The sequence below is a fragment of the Vigna unguiculata genome, chromosome 11 (assembly GCF_004118075.2).
Source record: "Vigna unguiculata cultivar IT97K-499-35 chromosome 11, ASM411807v1, whole genome shotgun sequence".
NCBI classification, from domain to species: Eukaryota; Viridiplantae; Streptophyta; class Magnoliopsida; order Fabales; family Fabaceae; genus Vigna; species Vigna unguiculata.
Window position 1 is genome coordinate 1,520,304 of NC_040289.1, and position 17,020 is coordinate 1,537,323.

General features: G+C 33.1%; 3 protein-coding genes across 3 annotated transcripts; all 3 read right to left on the minus strand.

The window, feature by feature from the left end:
* Window positions 1-1,486: 1,486 nt before the first annotated feature.
* Window positions 1,487-4,044, minus strand: LOC114168289 (NADH dehydrogenase [ubiquinone] 1 alpha subcomplex subunit 6). The gene is made up of 2 exons (XM_028053041.1): window positions 3,713-4,044; window positions 1,487-1,997 (listed from the first exon to the last, which is right to left on the minus strand). Exons 1-2 carry the CDS (start codon window positions 3,923-3,925, stop codon window positions 1,812-1,814), a joined length of 399 nt encoding a protein of 132 aa, XP_027908842.1. The 5' UTR covers window positions 3,926-4,044; the 3' UTR covers window positions 1,487-1,811.
* Window positions 4,045-5,104: 1,060 nt separating this feature from the next.
* LOC114168312 (peptidyl-prolyl cis-trans isomerase CYP22) lies at window positions 5,105-10,135 on the minus strand. The gene is made up of 7 exons (XM_028053076.1): window positions 9,876-10,135; window positions 9,204-9,227; window positions 8,012-8,099; window positions 6,558-6,650; window positions 6,096-6,128; window positions 5,938-5,994; window positions 5,105-5,454 (listed from the first exon to the last, which is right to left on the minus strand). Exons 1-7 carry the CDS (start codon window positions 10,058-10,060, stop codon window positions 5,344-5,346), a joined length of 591 nt encoding a protein of 196 aa, XP_027908877.1. The 5' UTR covers window positions 10,061-10,135; the 3' UTR covers window positions 5,105-5,343.
* Window positions 10,136-13,862: 3,727 nt separating this feature from the next.
* Window positions 13,863-16,834, minus strand: LOC114168558 (putative disease resistance protein At3g14460). The gene is made up of 2 exons (XM_028053433.1): window positions 15,813-16,834; window positions 13,863-15,719 (listed from the first exon to the last, which is right to left on the minus strand). Exons 1-2 carry the CDS (start codon window positions 16,516-16,518, stop codon window positions 13,963-13,965), a joined length of 2,463 nt encoding a protein of 820 aa, XP_027909234.1. The 5' UTR covers window positions 16,519-16,834; the 3' UTR covers window positions 13,863-13,962.
* Between the last annotated feature and the right edge of the window lie 186 nt (window positions 16,835-17,020).

Here is a 17,020-nt window from a genome sequence, read left to right on the forward strand (position 1 = left end):
GAAACCTGCCATGAACCCATTGTGAATCTAATTGCATCACAAAACTCTTTGTGAACTGGACCTCTTACAAAAGCGATCGTGAATAACCTCTTTCAAATTTAGTTAGTTTTTCTAACATTTCCAATGAAAATTGATTAAATAAACATAAGTTTATTAATGTGGATTTCGTATTCCCCAAAACTGAATAGAGTTTTCAATTTAAAAACACATACCAGTAAGATTCACATTAAAGTTTTATTTTTATTTATAAACAACTTAAAGCTGTTCTTTTATTGTTTTTCATAGAGAAGCAAGATGGTGCGACAGCTGGCTAAAATCAATGTCATATTGGCTATCTAATTGGATTGAATAGATAATACAAAAGTATTAAACAATATGTTAGAAACAGTCTTTTAACATATTTTCTTTTATTGGTCAAAATTTATTCAAAACTATAAAATTTGCAGAGGAAGACATAAATAAGTCATACGATCCATTAAATTCTGTAAACTCTAAATAATTTTAAGTTTTAATTATTCTTTTGTCATTGTTTTTTTTCAAAAGTTTTAAATTGGTACTTCAGTTTTTCTAGGTTTTAATTTGATCTGATTTTTTCAAAATTGATGTAATTTAATTTTTTTTTGTTATTTTTTTTAAGACGAATGATTTTTTTTTTATCAAAATTGATACTATGATTATATTAATTACATTTATCAAGCAATCATGGTTCTTCAATTTTGATAAAAGATTTTTGATCCATCTTCAAAAATTTAACAAAAAGAATCAAATTATATTAATTTTTAAAAATCGGGATCAAATTAAAACTTAAAAAAATTGGAGGATCAATTTGAAATTTTTGAACAAAAACAAAAATAAGAAAAGAGTGACTAAACCTAATTTTAACCGATGAGAGTTTTGTTCAAAAGAGTGGTAAATAATACTGCCTTCCATTTCTCTGATAATAAGTAGAAGAAAAGCTACTAATATAATTATTTGTTAAAAAAGGCCAGATACCAGAAAAGAACAAACAATTATTTACATCCACTTGTTTCCAATACCAATTCACGTATAACACTCCTATTACATTCCCAAGATATACTAAAACTTTGTAGAGAAACATGTTTGGAATAAGACTACTACAGCTACATATAGTAGGGCAACTTTTTCCTCTGTCCATAAACTATAGTAAATATCCTAATTTCTCAGATCTCGATCATCCATGATAAGATTCACAATTATTGTGTAGTTTCTATGCATGTTATTAAAGAAAGTTAGAACATTTAGTCTTACGTCTTTTAACTTCCTTACACAACTAGAAGTTAAACTTAGTTGATCGAAATGTGTAAACTGTCATAAACTCTACATCACAGATCTTAAAAAAAAGATACTTCCTTACCCAACTATTTTTACACAACCAAATGCACACTATCTTCTACTCCCCGTATTTCTGCATTCCCAAACGAACAGTAAAAGACAATTAATGGGAATGCAGTGACAGGATGCTCCATAAAAAATCATTAGCACCTGTATTGTGGTGAGAGACCCAATATCATGGAATTATTACACAAAAATACAGTATTATTTCTCTAACATGCTACCCAATGTATTCATATGGAATGATGTAAAATAGACTTACACGTCATAATATTTTCAGCAGTGTGCAAGAATGCACAACAATCAGCAAAAAACATCACTTTCTTAACTTAAGCCAGGAAGAATGAATGCAGTAGTTTGATCCAAAACCAAAAGCATTATCTCATCCAGTACTGATATACAAAAACATTTTAAGATAACTCTTTATTTGAGGAAACAGAACAGCTTATGGCCAAGTTTCAAAAGTAGTTGCTGCTGTAGAAATTCTTCAGAAAGGGAGAGGTGCCTGGATCTTTTGAGGCTGAATCCTGCACTTGGCCTTGCTGACCAACCACGTACTGACCAATGATATGATGCCTCTGCTTTGAATGGTTCACAACGTTCTTCAGCTCTTCCATCCCTTTGAAAAGCAGCATATCGATCACCTGAACGTCCACAATCATTAATGATATTCCTAAAAGCTTTCACAGATATAATACTTTTGTTTTTAATTGAAGCATCTTTTTCAAAGTCTTCCATGCATTACATCTGTGAGATACTGAATTTGAATAAAAACTATATGTCCAAATAGAATATATGTTTTTTGCACTGAAGGGGAGAGTCACTGAGCCCAAGCACACAAAAGAATAACACGTGGTTGAAAGTTTCATCATATCTACGAATCAAAGGAAGAATCTGACATATCTTCGGACAAATCCGGACATAAAATATTTTAAAAAAAAGATAGTGGTGTTCTACAAAATTTGCAGAGGTATAGTAAAATTGAACATGACAAGAAATAAGAGATAACAAATTCATACATGTAAATTTTCCGACAGCCAAAACACCATTCACAGGTTGCCAACAAAAAACCCATTATAGTCTAATAAACTTTTACTTATTCATAGGTTGTCCACTGGAAAACCCAATTTGGATCCTTAATTAAACAACGTATCAGTAAAACATATCGTATTTTTTCATATGTTCCCATTATGACATGGGAAAATTCAAAACTAAAACCTCCACCTTTACGTTTGCAAGATATCAGATCAAAGAAATGCAACCTCCTCTTCATTCAATTATAGAAATATATCCCCTTGAATTAGAGGAGAAAATCCTAAAATCTTAGTTAACAATTACAAAATTCTCCCCATTCGTTATCTTAGAGTTTAATCAAGTAATGAATCCACAACTTACAATTGTACAATTTGCTCTCGTCAAGTTAATTCAATGTGGAAGACTAAGCCCCTTTTCTGTTGGGAGAAAATAGATGGGGAGATTGGAAATACTGTTCATGGTTTGATCGAATGGAATAGAGTAGTGTCCACTGGTACTTTTCCACTCTATTTCTCACCTATTTTTTATTCATGTCTTCAACTCTCTCTTGATTTTTTCTCTATTTCTCTTCAACCAAGCACCTATAATTTCCACCTTATTTCTAGATTAATTCCATTTACCTTTTCAATTTTCGCCGGCTTTATTTATTTATTTATTCTTTACCAAACAAACCCTAAATGACGAACACAAGAATTTTCATACAGCATGGTACTCCATTAACAGAACACGCAATTTGAATGTTAACCAGATTATACATTGAAATACTTGAACAATAACCTTATCCCATAAGGTGAGGCTCGTTGCAAAAATGACATCATTAAACTTGGTTAAAAAACAAAATTGTCAGGATATTATCAGAGGGAGATTATCGAATATCCTTTCTAATATCTCAATAAAAGTCTTTCTTATAGAATTCCTAGACTTAACCAAGCTAGCTGGCTCCAATCTAATTTGAAAGAAACAACCAGCGACCCCATTGATCAATAATTGCAATGCTTCCACCACAAACAACAAAACATTACATCATTATTATCTTACCGAGAAACAACATCAATAAGAGGGCATTTACTCTATTTTATTTCTGTTTCAAATTCAGATTTTTTCCATTAATTTTTGTAATTACATAACCCTAATTCCCTGCAATGCACTTACTGAACAAAATCAAATCTCTAACACTGAAGGTGAATTGGTGAATGAATAAGTAAATACTAATCTTCGACCACTACCTTAGACCGGAATTGATTGAAGCTCAGAAGAAGATTAGAAAAATGTTCCAAAACCAAATTTTAAAAAATTAAAGAATAATGAAAAGAATGAAAAATACTTTTGGATCGCTGAGGTTGATGTTCTTGCGGATCTCAGAGGCGATGGTGGAACGAAGCTGGGCGACAGAAGTGACATCGTATAGGTTGTAGATTTCCATGACGGAGGGTAGAGAACGGCACGCTACTCTGAAGAATTCGAACACGCGCTGACGCGCCTCCTCCACACTCGCCGAGTTCGGAAGCACCTTCACGTTCCGGAGCACGCTCGCCATTTCTAACTTGTAACTCGGAACTCACTGAGTCACAACTCGATCGCCTTTGCGTTTCTTGCTTCTATTCTTCCCTAGAAATTGCAACTGGTTTATTGCGATGAGAGAGGAATGGGAGAAAGAACGTGTGAGAAACACATGATGGGCACGCGCTCGACGGCATCGTTTCGAATTTGGGCTTTGTGCTTATGCCATGTACACCCTCATTGAGGGATTACTATGTACACCACTTCTTTTTTTACATATTTTTAAATTTACATTCATGTACATTTCTTAAATTATCAATTCATTTTTTTTCGTATTTTACCATCATATTTGGGCCTCAATATGATTATTTAAAATAATAATAAAATCCGTTTATATGTTTAAATGATATTTAACATTCAAAAAACAAATAATATTGATTTTAATTAATTTTTTACGGTGAAGTCACTTGTATATTGGTACCACCATGAAATTTTTTATTATATTAAGATTATTTTTTAATATTTATTATACTAATAACATATCTTAAGACTTGTATATACACCAGTGATGGATTTGTTTTAAATAGTGATGCATTATTTTTCTCTTTTGTCGGTAGTCCTACAAAAAGCTTCTAACAATTCACCCATTCCATCAATTTATTTTAACAACATAATTATTAAGCCTCTCTATTTATATACTATTAGCTTTAGAATAAATTATGGTATAACGAATGTATTTACAATACACTTAAAATTTTAAGTGCTCAGTTAAAATAGGAAGTAATCTTCCCACTTTTTTTCTCTTCCATGGCACCGATCTGTCCACATTAAAATTAGAGAGAGCAGCCAACAACTTAGAGAAAAATGGTAACGTTTCTTCTCTCTTACATGTTCATTTGATTTATACAAATTTTAACAGGGCAATAAAAAGTGTTACCATTTTTGTTTAAGAAATTGTTGTTACCAATTTTTGAAAAACATAGTTTCGACTCTTTTTTAAAAAAAAATTGTTTTCATGGTATATCACCGTTCTGTTAATATTTAACTTATCCATGAAATGAAAAAAAAAAAATGACAAAATGTGTGGACAAAAAACTAAATTATAACATTTAAATAATAATAATAATAATTGAGTAGGAAAATCTAGAGTTAAATCTATTCTAAAATATGCTAATAATTATTCCCCTTATGCTATCATGATTATGGGCCTGAAAGATGCATCACAGGAAAATCATTCTATGATTCTCGAGCATAACCATTCAATTAACTGTGCTACTCAACTGTATGCTGATATAATTATCCAATCTTACATTAAACAATCCCATGACAAGAAAAATTTTAGTTTCAAGGGGGCACAAAGAAATACATGTAGTGCAGAAATTCCATATCTGTATAGTGAGTGCAGTTGGTGTAGAGGATTCAATCAATTGTTTGTTAGCGAAGTTGCATTAAAATTTACATTTCACCACATTCTGCAATGACACAAGCTAATTTTGGCCGGTTATTGGGTCCAGTTGCCACATTCTCAATCTTCCTCACAACCAAAAGGCCATCTCCAAGCACTCTCTGCACAAAGGGAAGACAGATTGTAAATGCAAAACACATCAAAAGTTTGGGAGAAGGAAGATGCTAGTAACATTTCCAATAGACAAGAGTGCATATGAATTTTTGAGGCAGGTTAAATTTCTTTTTAGACAATAACTGAGAAATGAGCAAGGAATGCAGTCCTCTCCTCAAAGAGAAACGTATCACTTTTTCCCATCACATTTGGCATAGTAAGCAATTAGCAATATGTGCATGCCGAAAAACCTTCACATTTTGACTTGGGTAACTTAAATTTGAAAGTTGATTTAGTTTGTTCAGCTTTCAGGCTTAAGGTATTAGTCTAAGTTTAGGATCTGATAAAATCTTGCAATCTTTGTTACCCAAGTATCTGGCATCTCAATTTGAAGGCATGGAGACATAAAACTTGAGGAGCAATTAAATTCAGATTCTGGTGGCTGTTTGAAGAATAATTAATATAAGCAACAAAAGATGCGAGAAGTGTACCCCAAAAACGACATGCTTGTTGTCAAGCCAGTCGCATTTTGCGCATGTTATGAAAAACTGCAAGAAAGGGAACATTTATCAGTAGAAATACAACATCATCAATTTAACGTTGCCACTGAGAAAAGGAAAGGAAAAGGGGGTGACCATTGGAAAGTTACCTGACAACCATTGGTATTTGGTCCACTATTTGCCTGCAGATTATAGAAACTGGACTTAATCCTTTTTTACATTATAACAAGTGAAAGCATAGCATTATTTAGACATACATATCGAATCAATTGATGCCATAATTGGTGGAAGTTAGCCCAGAAAAATCAATATGATTCTAAAGTGTTCAGGAAGTAGAACAATTGTAAGTTAGTCTGATACGAAATATAATGTAGATTTGCTTATATAAGGGCTGTCAATTAGTGCTCCATTTAAGGAGCTATTTTCACAAATTGATAATCATTGTATGATTCCAGTGTGCAGGACGCAAAAACTTTGTAGATTAACCTGTTAGGAACTGTCGCGTAGGTTTGTGTAAGTACTGTCAAATAGTGCTTCCAGTTACGAAGCTATTTAAGGAATTGATAAACATTGTAATCATCACAGTACAGAAGGCACAAACAAATGCATACCATCGACAGAAGACCAGGGCCAGTGTGTTTGGCAATAAAGTTTTCATCATCAAGCTTAAGTCCATAGATTGAAACACATCCACTACCATCACCCTGCCAAGGAAGAATTTATTATAGTAAGGATTTTATATAAAACTAGGATTAGTTCTATTTTTGCTCCTGACAACATTTATCCAGGCCATACAAATCTAATAAATTAAAATGTTGGGCAGAACTGCATGCAGGTAAATTCAAAGATAGATCAATTAATGCACACACATGAACAGCAGTACTAACTAATAAAAAAAAAACAGTAATACCAAACAAATTGAATTTAAACCCAAGCATGTCCAGAAGTGTTTGATAAGGTTTGGAAATTGGATTATTGGTATTTTGGAAGTGGATACCATGATTTAACATCATTTGTCTTCAAAAAATTGATCAGGTTTAAGAAAAAGATAAGGAGCTATATAATACAGGAATTAAACTTTAGTATGAGGGAGTATTAGAGGAAAGAAAGGACCACAACTGAGATTAATGTGGTGGATATAAAAAAAAGGATTAGAGACAATATCTTATCTTTAAAACTAATGGTTGCATGGAAGACTATCATTATCATAGTGCTTACGCACCTCAAGTGAGATTTCTTCTGAAAGAAAAGGTTTTGGCAGGTGGCGGTTCACTGCATTTTATAAGATAAAAAGGAATCTTATAGGCAAGAATCAAAATGGACATATTGGTAGTGAAACAAGGAAAATTGATAGTTAAATGGTGGTTTTGGTTTTGAGGAGATAAACAAGGACTACAATTTCTTCTTATGAAGGCTTGTTTTAAGAAGTGGGAGTAACATCTAATTCTAATTCTAATTATCTACAAAAGGGAACCTTGAGGTTGTAAATTGTGTTTTTTTTTTTTTTTTTGTAGGATTCCAAATAAAAAGACCTTGCAAGGATTACAAGAAAATTCTAGAAGAAAGCCTTACTACACTTCATAGCACAACTCGATTTTCATGCAAGTACTTTTTGTCTCAAAAGTTCTTGCTTTTTTTGTTCTGCCTCTGCTCTGGAGTGTTGCTCATCCTTTCATTTATAACTTACTCAAATTATTAATGTCTTAAATTTTGGAAAATTTTTTTATTTTGAATATTTTTGTGTGTAGTATAAATTTTTAAGGGACTGTATTTAAAATCTTCAAAATAGCAGTCATCCCACTAACCCACTACAGCAGTTTCACAGTGAACCTCTTCACACAGCTATAAGGGATTCATCACTAGTAAGATAGTTTCCAAAAAAATGTTGGGCAAGAAACATGGAGTTTATAACTAAGTTAAGCATCCTGTCATATGCGTACAATAAGATCAAACCATGCATATGCATCACCTTATTTTATTTTCATGAATGTCGACATAAACACCTCAGCTATTGCATAGTACATATTTAACAGACAAAGTCAAGTAAACCAGACCAGAACAGTACCTTTACAAAATCACCAGCTTGAATCATAAAATCCTTAATCACTCTATGAAATTGACAACCCTTGTAACCAACCGGAAGTCCAGCTTTTCTGCCAATAAAATCAGATCATGAGAAGTATTATTTAACTTAAACCCCAAAAATGCAAACAATCTGGTCGTTTGAATGAGTTTCGGGATAGATTTGGGATGACTCCAGCCTTCCATATTCACAGAATTGTACTTCTATGAGTACAATAATGATTTCAAGTACCCCTTTCCCAATAAATAGATGTATGCAGCCTTATCCCATCAAGTGGAGAGACCATTTCCAAAATTCAAAACGTCTGGTCAAAAGATAACAACCTTATTGCATCGAGACAACATTTGACTTAATACTATCATTATGAATTCAACATTATGACAATCATGAAAACAAAGACTGAAAAACAAGAAAGCAACACTAAACATCCCAGCACTGATCCTCATCCAACTTTCAGACTTTGAAAGCAGGAAACAACAATAAAGTGTTGCCAACTAGGATTAAGGCTAAGAATCTTACATTGAAATTCACTCGTTTAAACTACCAGAGTATACTACGGTGATGATAATGATGCTGTGGGCATCTCAACAAAATGCATAGTAATAGATTGAAATCCTAATAACTATCTTGAGTCCAAGTGAAGAATTATAAAAAACAAAATATCCCAGTGAAACAGTTTGGGGATATTATTGGGATGATTTTAACATCCATCTCCTTTTTTCCCCATAAGTGGAGAAACCATTTCCAGAATACAAAACTATAACCTTCAGGTGATAAGATAACAACCTTACCTTATCACACCATACCAACATTTGACTTAGAAATACTATCATTATGGCAATCATGAAAACAAAGTCTGAAAGCCAAGAAAGCATCACCATTCTAGCAGTGATCCTCATTTAACTTTCAGACTTTGAAAGCAGAAAATGACAAGAAAGTGTTGCCATCTAGGATTAAGGCTATGGATCTTATATTCCAATTCAGTAGCATAAACTATCAAAGTATACTACAGGGATGATAATGATGCCATGGACACCTAAAAAAATGCACAGTTATAGATCAAAACCTTCATAACTATCTTGAATCCAAAATGAAAAATTATAAGAACAAAAACAAAGAGAGACGGAAGACCACAATAGATTGTTGGATAGACTGCAGAAGACTGTTTCACTACCTGTACTCCCCAGTGCAGAACTGCCTGCCAAATAACAAAAACCAAATTCATCAATTGATCTGGAGATGATTGTGTCAACAGACAGAATCTGAATGCAACACAAACATCCACAGAAAAAGTCCAAAACATAATTAAGGAGTGAAAACAAAATGAAATGGTTTCACTCCCTTGTTAGGGTCTATATAAGCACGTGTAGTTACAGAGGAAACATCAAAACTTGAAATATTTTCGGGAACAAAAAACGTACTTAAAACCATTTTTTTTTGTTTTCTCCAATTCGTGGAAATTCGTTCACAACCTTAACAGCAAGGTTAACTAACAAGTAAGGCTCAAAGCCAAGTGTCAGAAAATAGTTATCAGCATAGCCCTCAGTGGTTGCAGCAGAAGTACCCAAAGTCAAGGCACAGATAAATAGTTATCAGCATATAACCTCGGGAGGAATTAAAAACCAACAAAATTTTTATAAGGACAAAAGTCAAAACCTGAGATATTTTCTCGCACATAAACATATTAAAACTTCCTTTTTCTAATTCGGGAAAGTTCATTAACAGCATGATAGCAGAAGCCAATGTTCAAATGAAGAAGTATGAGCATAAAGCACAGTGGTTGCACCACATCTATTCTAAATAAGTACCAATAGAGGCTTTACAAAAATCGAACGGAGTAACGAACCTGAAATTCTCGGCGGTTTTGGGCGCAATGTCGGCGAAGAGTTCCATCTTGATTCGACCAGCGGGTATGTTGCCGATGGTGACATCGAAGAAGACGATTGGGTTCTTAGGGTTTGGAGGACGCACGTGCCACTCCACACCCGCGCTCGTGTTCGTGGTCGCGCTCCCTGCAACCGAAGCAGCCATTTTCACTTCAGACAACTACTGCGTAAGGATTCCAAGAACTTCAAGCTCGCTTTTTAAATTGAAGTGAAGAGACAAAAGGTGGAATAAAAACCAAATGGAAAATAATAATAATAATCTATATAAAAAAATAAAAGTATAAAGAAATACTTTCTTTTGAATTTATATTTTATATTTTTATTTTTACTCTTAATTATTATTTTAAAAATTAATTATTTTATAAATAATTTATTTTTTATTATTATTTTATAAATATTTTCTTAATTATTATTTTAAATACATTTTTTATCTACTAATAATTATTTTAAAAATTAATTATATATTATTTATTAATCTTAATTTAAATTTTTATAAAAATTAAAAAATAGGTTACAACATTATGTTCGCTAATAATAATAATAATATTAACAATTTATGTAAGAATTATTAAGTGTTAACGGTATAATTTTTCTGTTTATTTTTAAATATAATTACTTGTTTTTTTGTCGGTTCTCTCATAAAAATTGTAAGAATAATGAACTTTGGCTAAATTACAGTTTTAATCATTTTATTTATTTATAAAATTCAACTTCATACCTCTACTTTTTAAATGCCTAATTCCATAATTTTTTTTTTAATTTCAAAAGTACTATTTTAGTTTAAATCAATTGGACATCTTTGAAAAAAAGATTGGGAGATTAAAAAAATTGACTTAATTAGAAAATAAACTGATACTAACTTCTGTCTGGACTCTCTGTGACACAGATTTTTATACATTATTTAAATTTTGGAAAATATAACACTTAAACAATTATTACTGTAATAAACATAAAACTTAATTACACATTTTACAATTAAATTTCTCTTTCACTCACCAACAGCACTTCCTCATTTTCGCAATCATAATTTCACCAATATTAACTCAATTCTACATATATGTTGATGGTGGTTCTGTACTTCAAAATGACGACGAAAAAGTAGCGAAAGACAGAAAAATCACTGGTGGAGGAGACAATGTCTTCAATATTCCTAATCGAGTAAGTTTCTGTTTGTTTCTTTTAGAGTCTCTTCGTTGATTATGGAAAAAATGTGAAATGTTGATTTCATTGTTTATTCATCTCTTTAAGTTTCAATCTTTGTTGATGAGTCTTACAACGGTATCTCCACAACCATTCACAGCTTGAGCTTATGATGTGTTGTTCTGTGGGACATCGAAGCCCTTTATGACATATGCAGGCACTCTCTTAATCTTAATAGACCGATGATGAACGCTACGTTAAGCTCATTAAACATAAAAGAAATATGTAGTTTTTAAGATTAACCTAGATCATAATCATAAGGAACATGAATCATTATTCCAATTTTGATTCAACAATTTTAAAACTTACTGTTTGCATATCTGTTCAAGAACTACACCCTGAAACAATCCTTCAACCATTTTATGGTTTGTGAATAGATTGAGGTCCTTAATTCTATACTGTCGCAAAACACTGATGTTTCAGAATATTCATTGCAATATGAAAAGTTAAGACAATTATCACCTTTGTTGGACAAGTTTGTGATTTTTGTCAAACATCTTAAGACAATTATCTTCCATTGTCAAGACAAATCCTTTATGCAGCAGGTGGCATAAACTCAACAGGTTTGTCTTCATGCCAGGCACATATACAAGCTCTGCCATTGTTTCTTTGCCATCTTTATCTCTAAGAAAAACTCTGCCAAAGCCTTCTGCAGTGAGACTGCTATCACCTACACGACAAACTCTTCTCTATGATAAATTATCCAAACTAATGAACCATTCCCCCTTTGCTGTGATATGAATAGAACAGCCAAGATCTAAGTAAAAGGAAGTTTTATTTGAGGATTTAATGCATGTGGTTGACATGAGCATCACAACTTTAGAATCTGATTCTTCATCTTGGGCCAAATTTGGACGATTCATGGGCTTGTTCTTGTCACCTTCTCCTTCTCAACACTCTATTGCTACTGACCAAGTTTTTGACAGTTATGACATCTCACTTCTCTCTTGTCAAATTTCTCTCCTTACTATTGTTGGAGTTGTTCTCTTGCTCTTATGGTTGATAATTTTTCTTTCCTTTAAAAGAATCACGAGTTTCACTAGATTTATGATATTGATGTTTCTGGTTAACACTTGATTTGTTTCCCTTCTAGGACCCTTTGCCTTTTCCCTTGTAATTTGATCGTGCTTGAAGTTCCAGTTCTTGAGTGGATGTTCCCTCATTGATTCTCATCTCATATTCCTCAAGGAAGTGTTGTAGTTCTTCAATCTTCACAGTATTTAAGTCCTTTGACTCCTCAAATGCAACAACTATATATGATCAAATTATGGTGACAAAGCCGTCAATATTTTGTCTACCACTTGTAGATATGAAATCTGCTCCTTGCAGTCCCTCATAGCTTTGACCAGTTCTTGAACCTAGCAGTTGATTTTGCCTTCTTAATGTATGCAGCTTAACCTTGTTTTTTTTTTTTTCTCTATCACCATATGTTTTCATCAAAATCTCCCATGCTTTCTCTGAGGTAGACACCTTGGAAATCTTTTTGAACATCTTTGAATTGACACATTAGTAAATGAGAAACCATGCCTTACTATCAAGTTTTTGTTGCTGTTTGAAAAATAGTTCCTCAGTTGCATTCCTACTAAGTTCTGCAAAACTAGTTGCCACACCAACTCTAAGACAATCTTGGAAGCAAAACACCACCAACATTTTAACTCTCCAATTATCAAATAATTTCTCATCGAAAACAGGTAGAGATCCTACAACAAAATTGCTTGAGTCAGCCATATTGCACCTTAATCCTTCTTCAACTTTCTTTACACTGCTGTTACCTCGAAAGATTCTTCTACACATGTTCTTGACTTTCATGAATTCCACTCAACCACCACACTCTCAAATATAAAGGTGAGAAAACAATGAAGAATCACTTATAACTTATAAGTCACAACTCACAGAAAGATTCGTACAAAACGGATTTATCTTGGCTGCTTTTTCTCAATTATCAAATGCACTGGTTTAAGCTTTTAATATCAAGTTATCAATCACTCATGAAAAAAAAAAAATGAATTATATATTTAATAGATTGTGAGTATTACAATTACTTAAAAACAATATGCCCAGCGTTGTTTGTATACAATCTTGTATTAAATTTAAAACTTTGAATTATGCGTAACAGCTTTTACTATTATGCAATACTTTGAAGAAGCTAAGAGGCAAGAAATATCAAGACAAATGGAAATGTTATTGTCAACCTTTTCTTTATGATCTCCTTCTATTGCTTGTAAAATGTAGGTTCCTTCTAGTTTTGGAGATACAATGATTTTATCAGTCTTAGATTCAAATTTTGCACCTTATTACTGCTTGTTAAGTTCTATAACACAAGTGCTACCTTAGAAAGATTTTTCGGACATATCATTTATATTTTCTTAATAGTTGTTTTAATTATACAGTTGTTGTTTTAACATTTCTTAATGTTTTAATATATATATATATATATATATATATATATATATATATATATATATATATATATATATATCATTGATGTTTTCATAGATTCCTCTTTAACCTGAACTAATCATAGGAATGTAACAAATAAATTTCCAACAAGCTCTCAAGTATCAGTACATATAGGAGCTAAAATCACATGCATAATATTAAATCTTCACAATAGAAGAAGATGAACAATTATCTATTTAGTGGTAAACTTTTTAAATTATCAAACAATATATCAAAAATAAGTTATCAATGACAGTCTATCGTAAGAATTTAGGAAACAAAATTCAATGTAGAATTTGATCCGATAGTAAAGAACTCAAGGTCATATATAAGAACATATATACACATACAAATTATTTAGTAATGTCCTAATGCAAGCATGTATATGTAGAAGTTTCATCATAAGTCTTAAGAAACATCATCACTGCAATATGTACAATTTTTGAATGTGAGCAATCTTCTCCCAGTCTTGCAACGTTGTTCAAGCAAAGGACAATCATCGATTTCAAGACATGAAACTGATTTGGGAAGGCCCTCCTTTGGTAAGCGTCGGAGGTTGGGGCAGGAGTAAAGGGTCAGTGTTTCGAGAGATGAGAGTTGATAGAGGCCCTTGTAGTCCAATTGTATTAGATTTGGACTATAAGTAATGATTAGAGAAGTTAGAGAAAAAGGAAGCAAACCTTCATCAGGAAAACATTCTGCATCCACATTTTCAATCCACAAGTTTTTCAAAGAAGGATTGTCTCCCAAAGCACCTTTCAATAAGCCAATAAGTCTGGAGCAATTCATGAGTCTCATTTCACATAGATTTGGTGGCAAACCTCCATCAGGGAAGGACTCAAGTCTTGGACAATCTTTTATGCTAAGCATAGTGAGAGATGGAAGCAGCATATGCATGTTTGCAGGCAATGATTCAAATTTTGGGCAGTCCCTGATTGTCAGATATTGGAGATGATTATGAGCTTGATCATGTGAAATCATGTGTAAATTACTAAATCCTTTGAGACTAAGCATCGTGAGTGTCGGGAAGAAATGTAATGGAAAGGTCCATAGAGAGACAGAGTCATCACTGATTTGGCAAGCGTTACACAAATCAAATGAGCAAGAAACAATGTGCCCAACCATTTCCATGAACCATACTTCCTTGTTGTGTCCGCCGATGCTGAGCTCTGTCAAAGTAGCCCCGTTAATTTTCAGCTTTCCATAGTCTTTTATTCGTAATACTACAGCTCTGGGAGCGGAAGCATCAAGTTGTTGGCAGTCTCTAATGTCTAGTATTTCCAAAGGAAAAAGTTGCTCTGGGAGCTCTCCTTTCAGCTTGGGACAATCATTTATATAAAGTCTTTGAAGATTTGGAAAAACACCTTTCACAACTTGGCATTCCCATTTTTCCCATTGTTTCATAGAGGAGAACTCCAATGTTTCAAGGGATTTAAATGAAGAGGAGTTGTTACCATGAAAATCAGCATCAATACTCACTATCCCATCAATTCTTGCAATCCTCAAGTCCTTGAGAAATGGCAAAAGTCCAAGGGGAGGTAAACGTTGGCAAGATTCACATTCCTCCAACACTAAGGACATCATATTCCTCAACGAATTTTCTAGTAACCAATTTGGAAGTTGTTTGCCACCATAGCTAAAGATCGACAACTCCTTTAAGTTTTTGGAAGGTTGCAGATTCTCAATTACATTCTCTTCCTTTTTTGAATCAATAGAGTTCCCATTCCTCCTCGAGTCCCATCGCAACTTTAGCTTCACAAGGTTTGTTTTATTCTTCAAATCTGCCTCTAATGCATCCAGAGAGTTCTCAATATTCTGCAGCTCCTCAATTGATAGACTTCCATCAAGATTTAGCTCTCCTAGTCGGTGAATACCGAACTCCTTGCTATGGCCAACAATAAAGGGACTCATCATTACTTTAAGACTCTTCAGTTTTCCCAAATGCAGTGGCACTTTTCGCACTTTAGTCTTCATAAATTCAAGTCGACACAAATTTGTGAGTAAATGCAAATCTGAGGGTAACTCCTCCAAATCTCTACAATAGTTCAACTTCAGTATTTGCAAGTGGGAGAGTGAACATATCGTTTCAGTTAATTTTTTTATTGGTGTATAGGAGAGGTCTAATGATCGGAGATGCTCAAGATTGCCGATAGAGTCGGGTAGCTCTTGAAGGGCAGAACAATTAAACAGAGATAAGATCAGTAAAAATTTAAACTTGGAGAACAATTCATGTATTGACATATTGATACGAAACTTACCTCTACCTTTTGGCATAATAAATGTACGTAACTTTTCTGTATTACATAACTTTCCAAACCCATCAAAATGTTGTTTGTATCCAAGTTCAACTGAAAAATGACGTGTTACTTTTTGTATCTTCTCTGTTTTATCAAATTCCCACATGAAATATATGCCTCCACCAACATATTTTGCCAAATCGTTTAGAAGGTCATGCATAACAAATACTTCTTCGTTTCTAGCTAATTGTTGGAAGAAGGACCTTGATAGTAAATCATTAAAGTATTGTTGGCCAACTTCTTCCGGAGTTCTGCTGTGTTGACAATGTAGCAAATTTTCAGTCATCCACAGCTGAATCAAACACTCCTTTTCAAACTTATAATCCTTGGGAAATAGGGCACAGTATGCAAAGGTTTGAGATTCAGATTCAACATCCACTTGGCTTTTGGAGAGATTTTGTAAATCATCCAAGAGATCCTCTGCATCAAGGACAGCATCTTTGACCTTAAGCAGCCAGTTTCTGACATGTGGATCTGTGAACTGCTTTCGCTCTGCATCATCAGCAAGAGAATGGATAGAGTGCAGGTTGGTTTCCAACTTGTTCAGCAGCTTCTCGTCAAGCTTTCTTGCACGAAAGAAATCGAGAATTTGAGGAGAAGCTAGCTTCTCGAATGCAACCTGAAGAAAAGCAGAAAGAAGAGCACTACCAACAAATTCTAATGCCATGGTATGGATTCAAGTGCTGCTGCTAGCTTGTGCCAATGACTCAGTGCAGTGCAGGGTTAGTGTAGTATTGAAAGGGCAATAAGGTATTTGGCCAACACTTTCTTCTGCGATAGTGAAGCCGCCAATGATTGCTGAGTCTTCCCCACATCACATACTTCAACAGCTGAATCCCTTCAATGAATGATTGGCTATTATTATACTGTTAATTAATTAAGCGATTTTTTGTTTTAAATTTAGATATATATTAAAAAAACATGTTAAAATCTATTAGTTTATTAGTCTGTATATTAACTTTTCATGTGATTATTTTTTTGGCTCTGCAGTGTATTTTACTGTCGAAATTTTTTTCAAGATATAAATAGTATGTATAGTAATAGTCCAACATTTAATCTTTGTAGAATAATCTTACACTGTATTTTCTTTGTTGGAATTCGATATATTCTGGTATAATATTTTATGAATGATTGTTTTATGATGAAGTGAATGATGATATTGTTCTTCC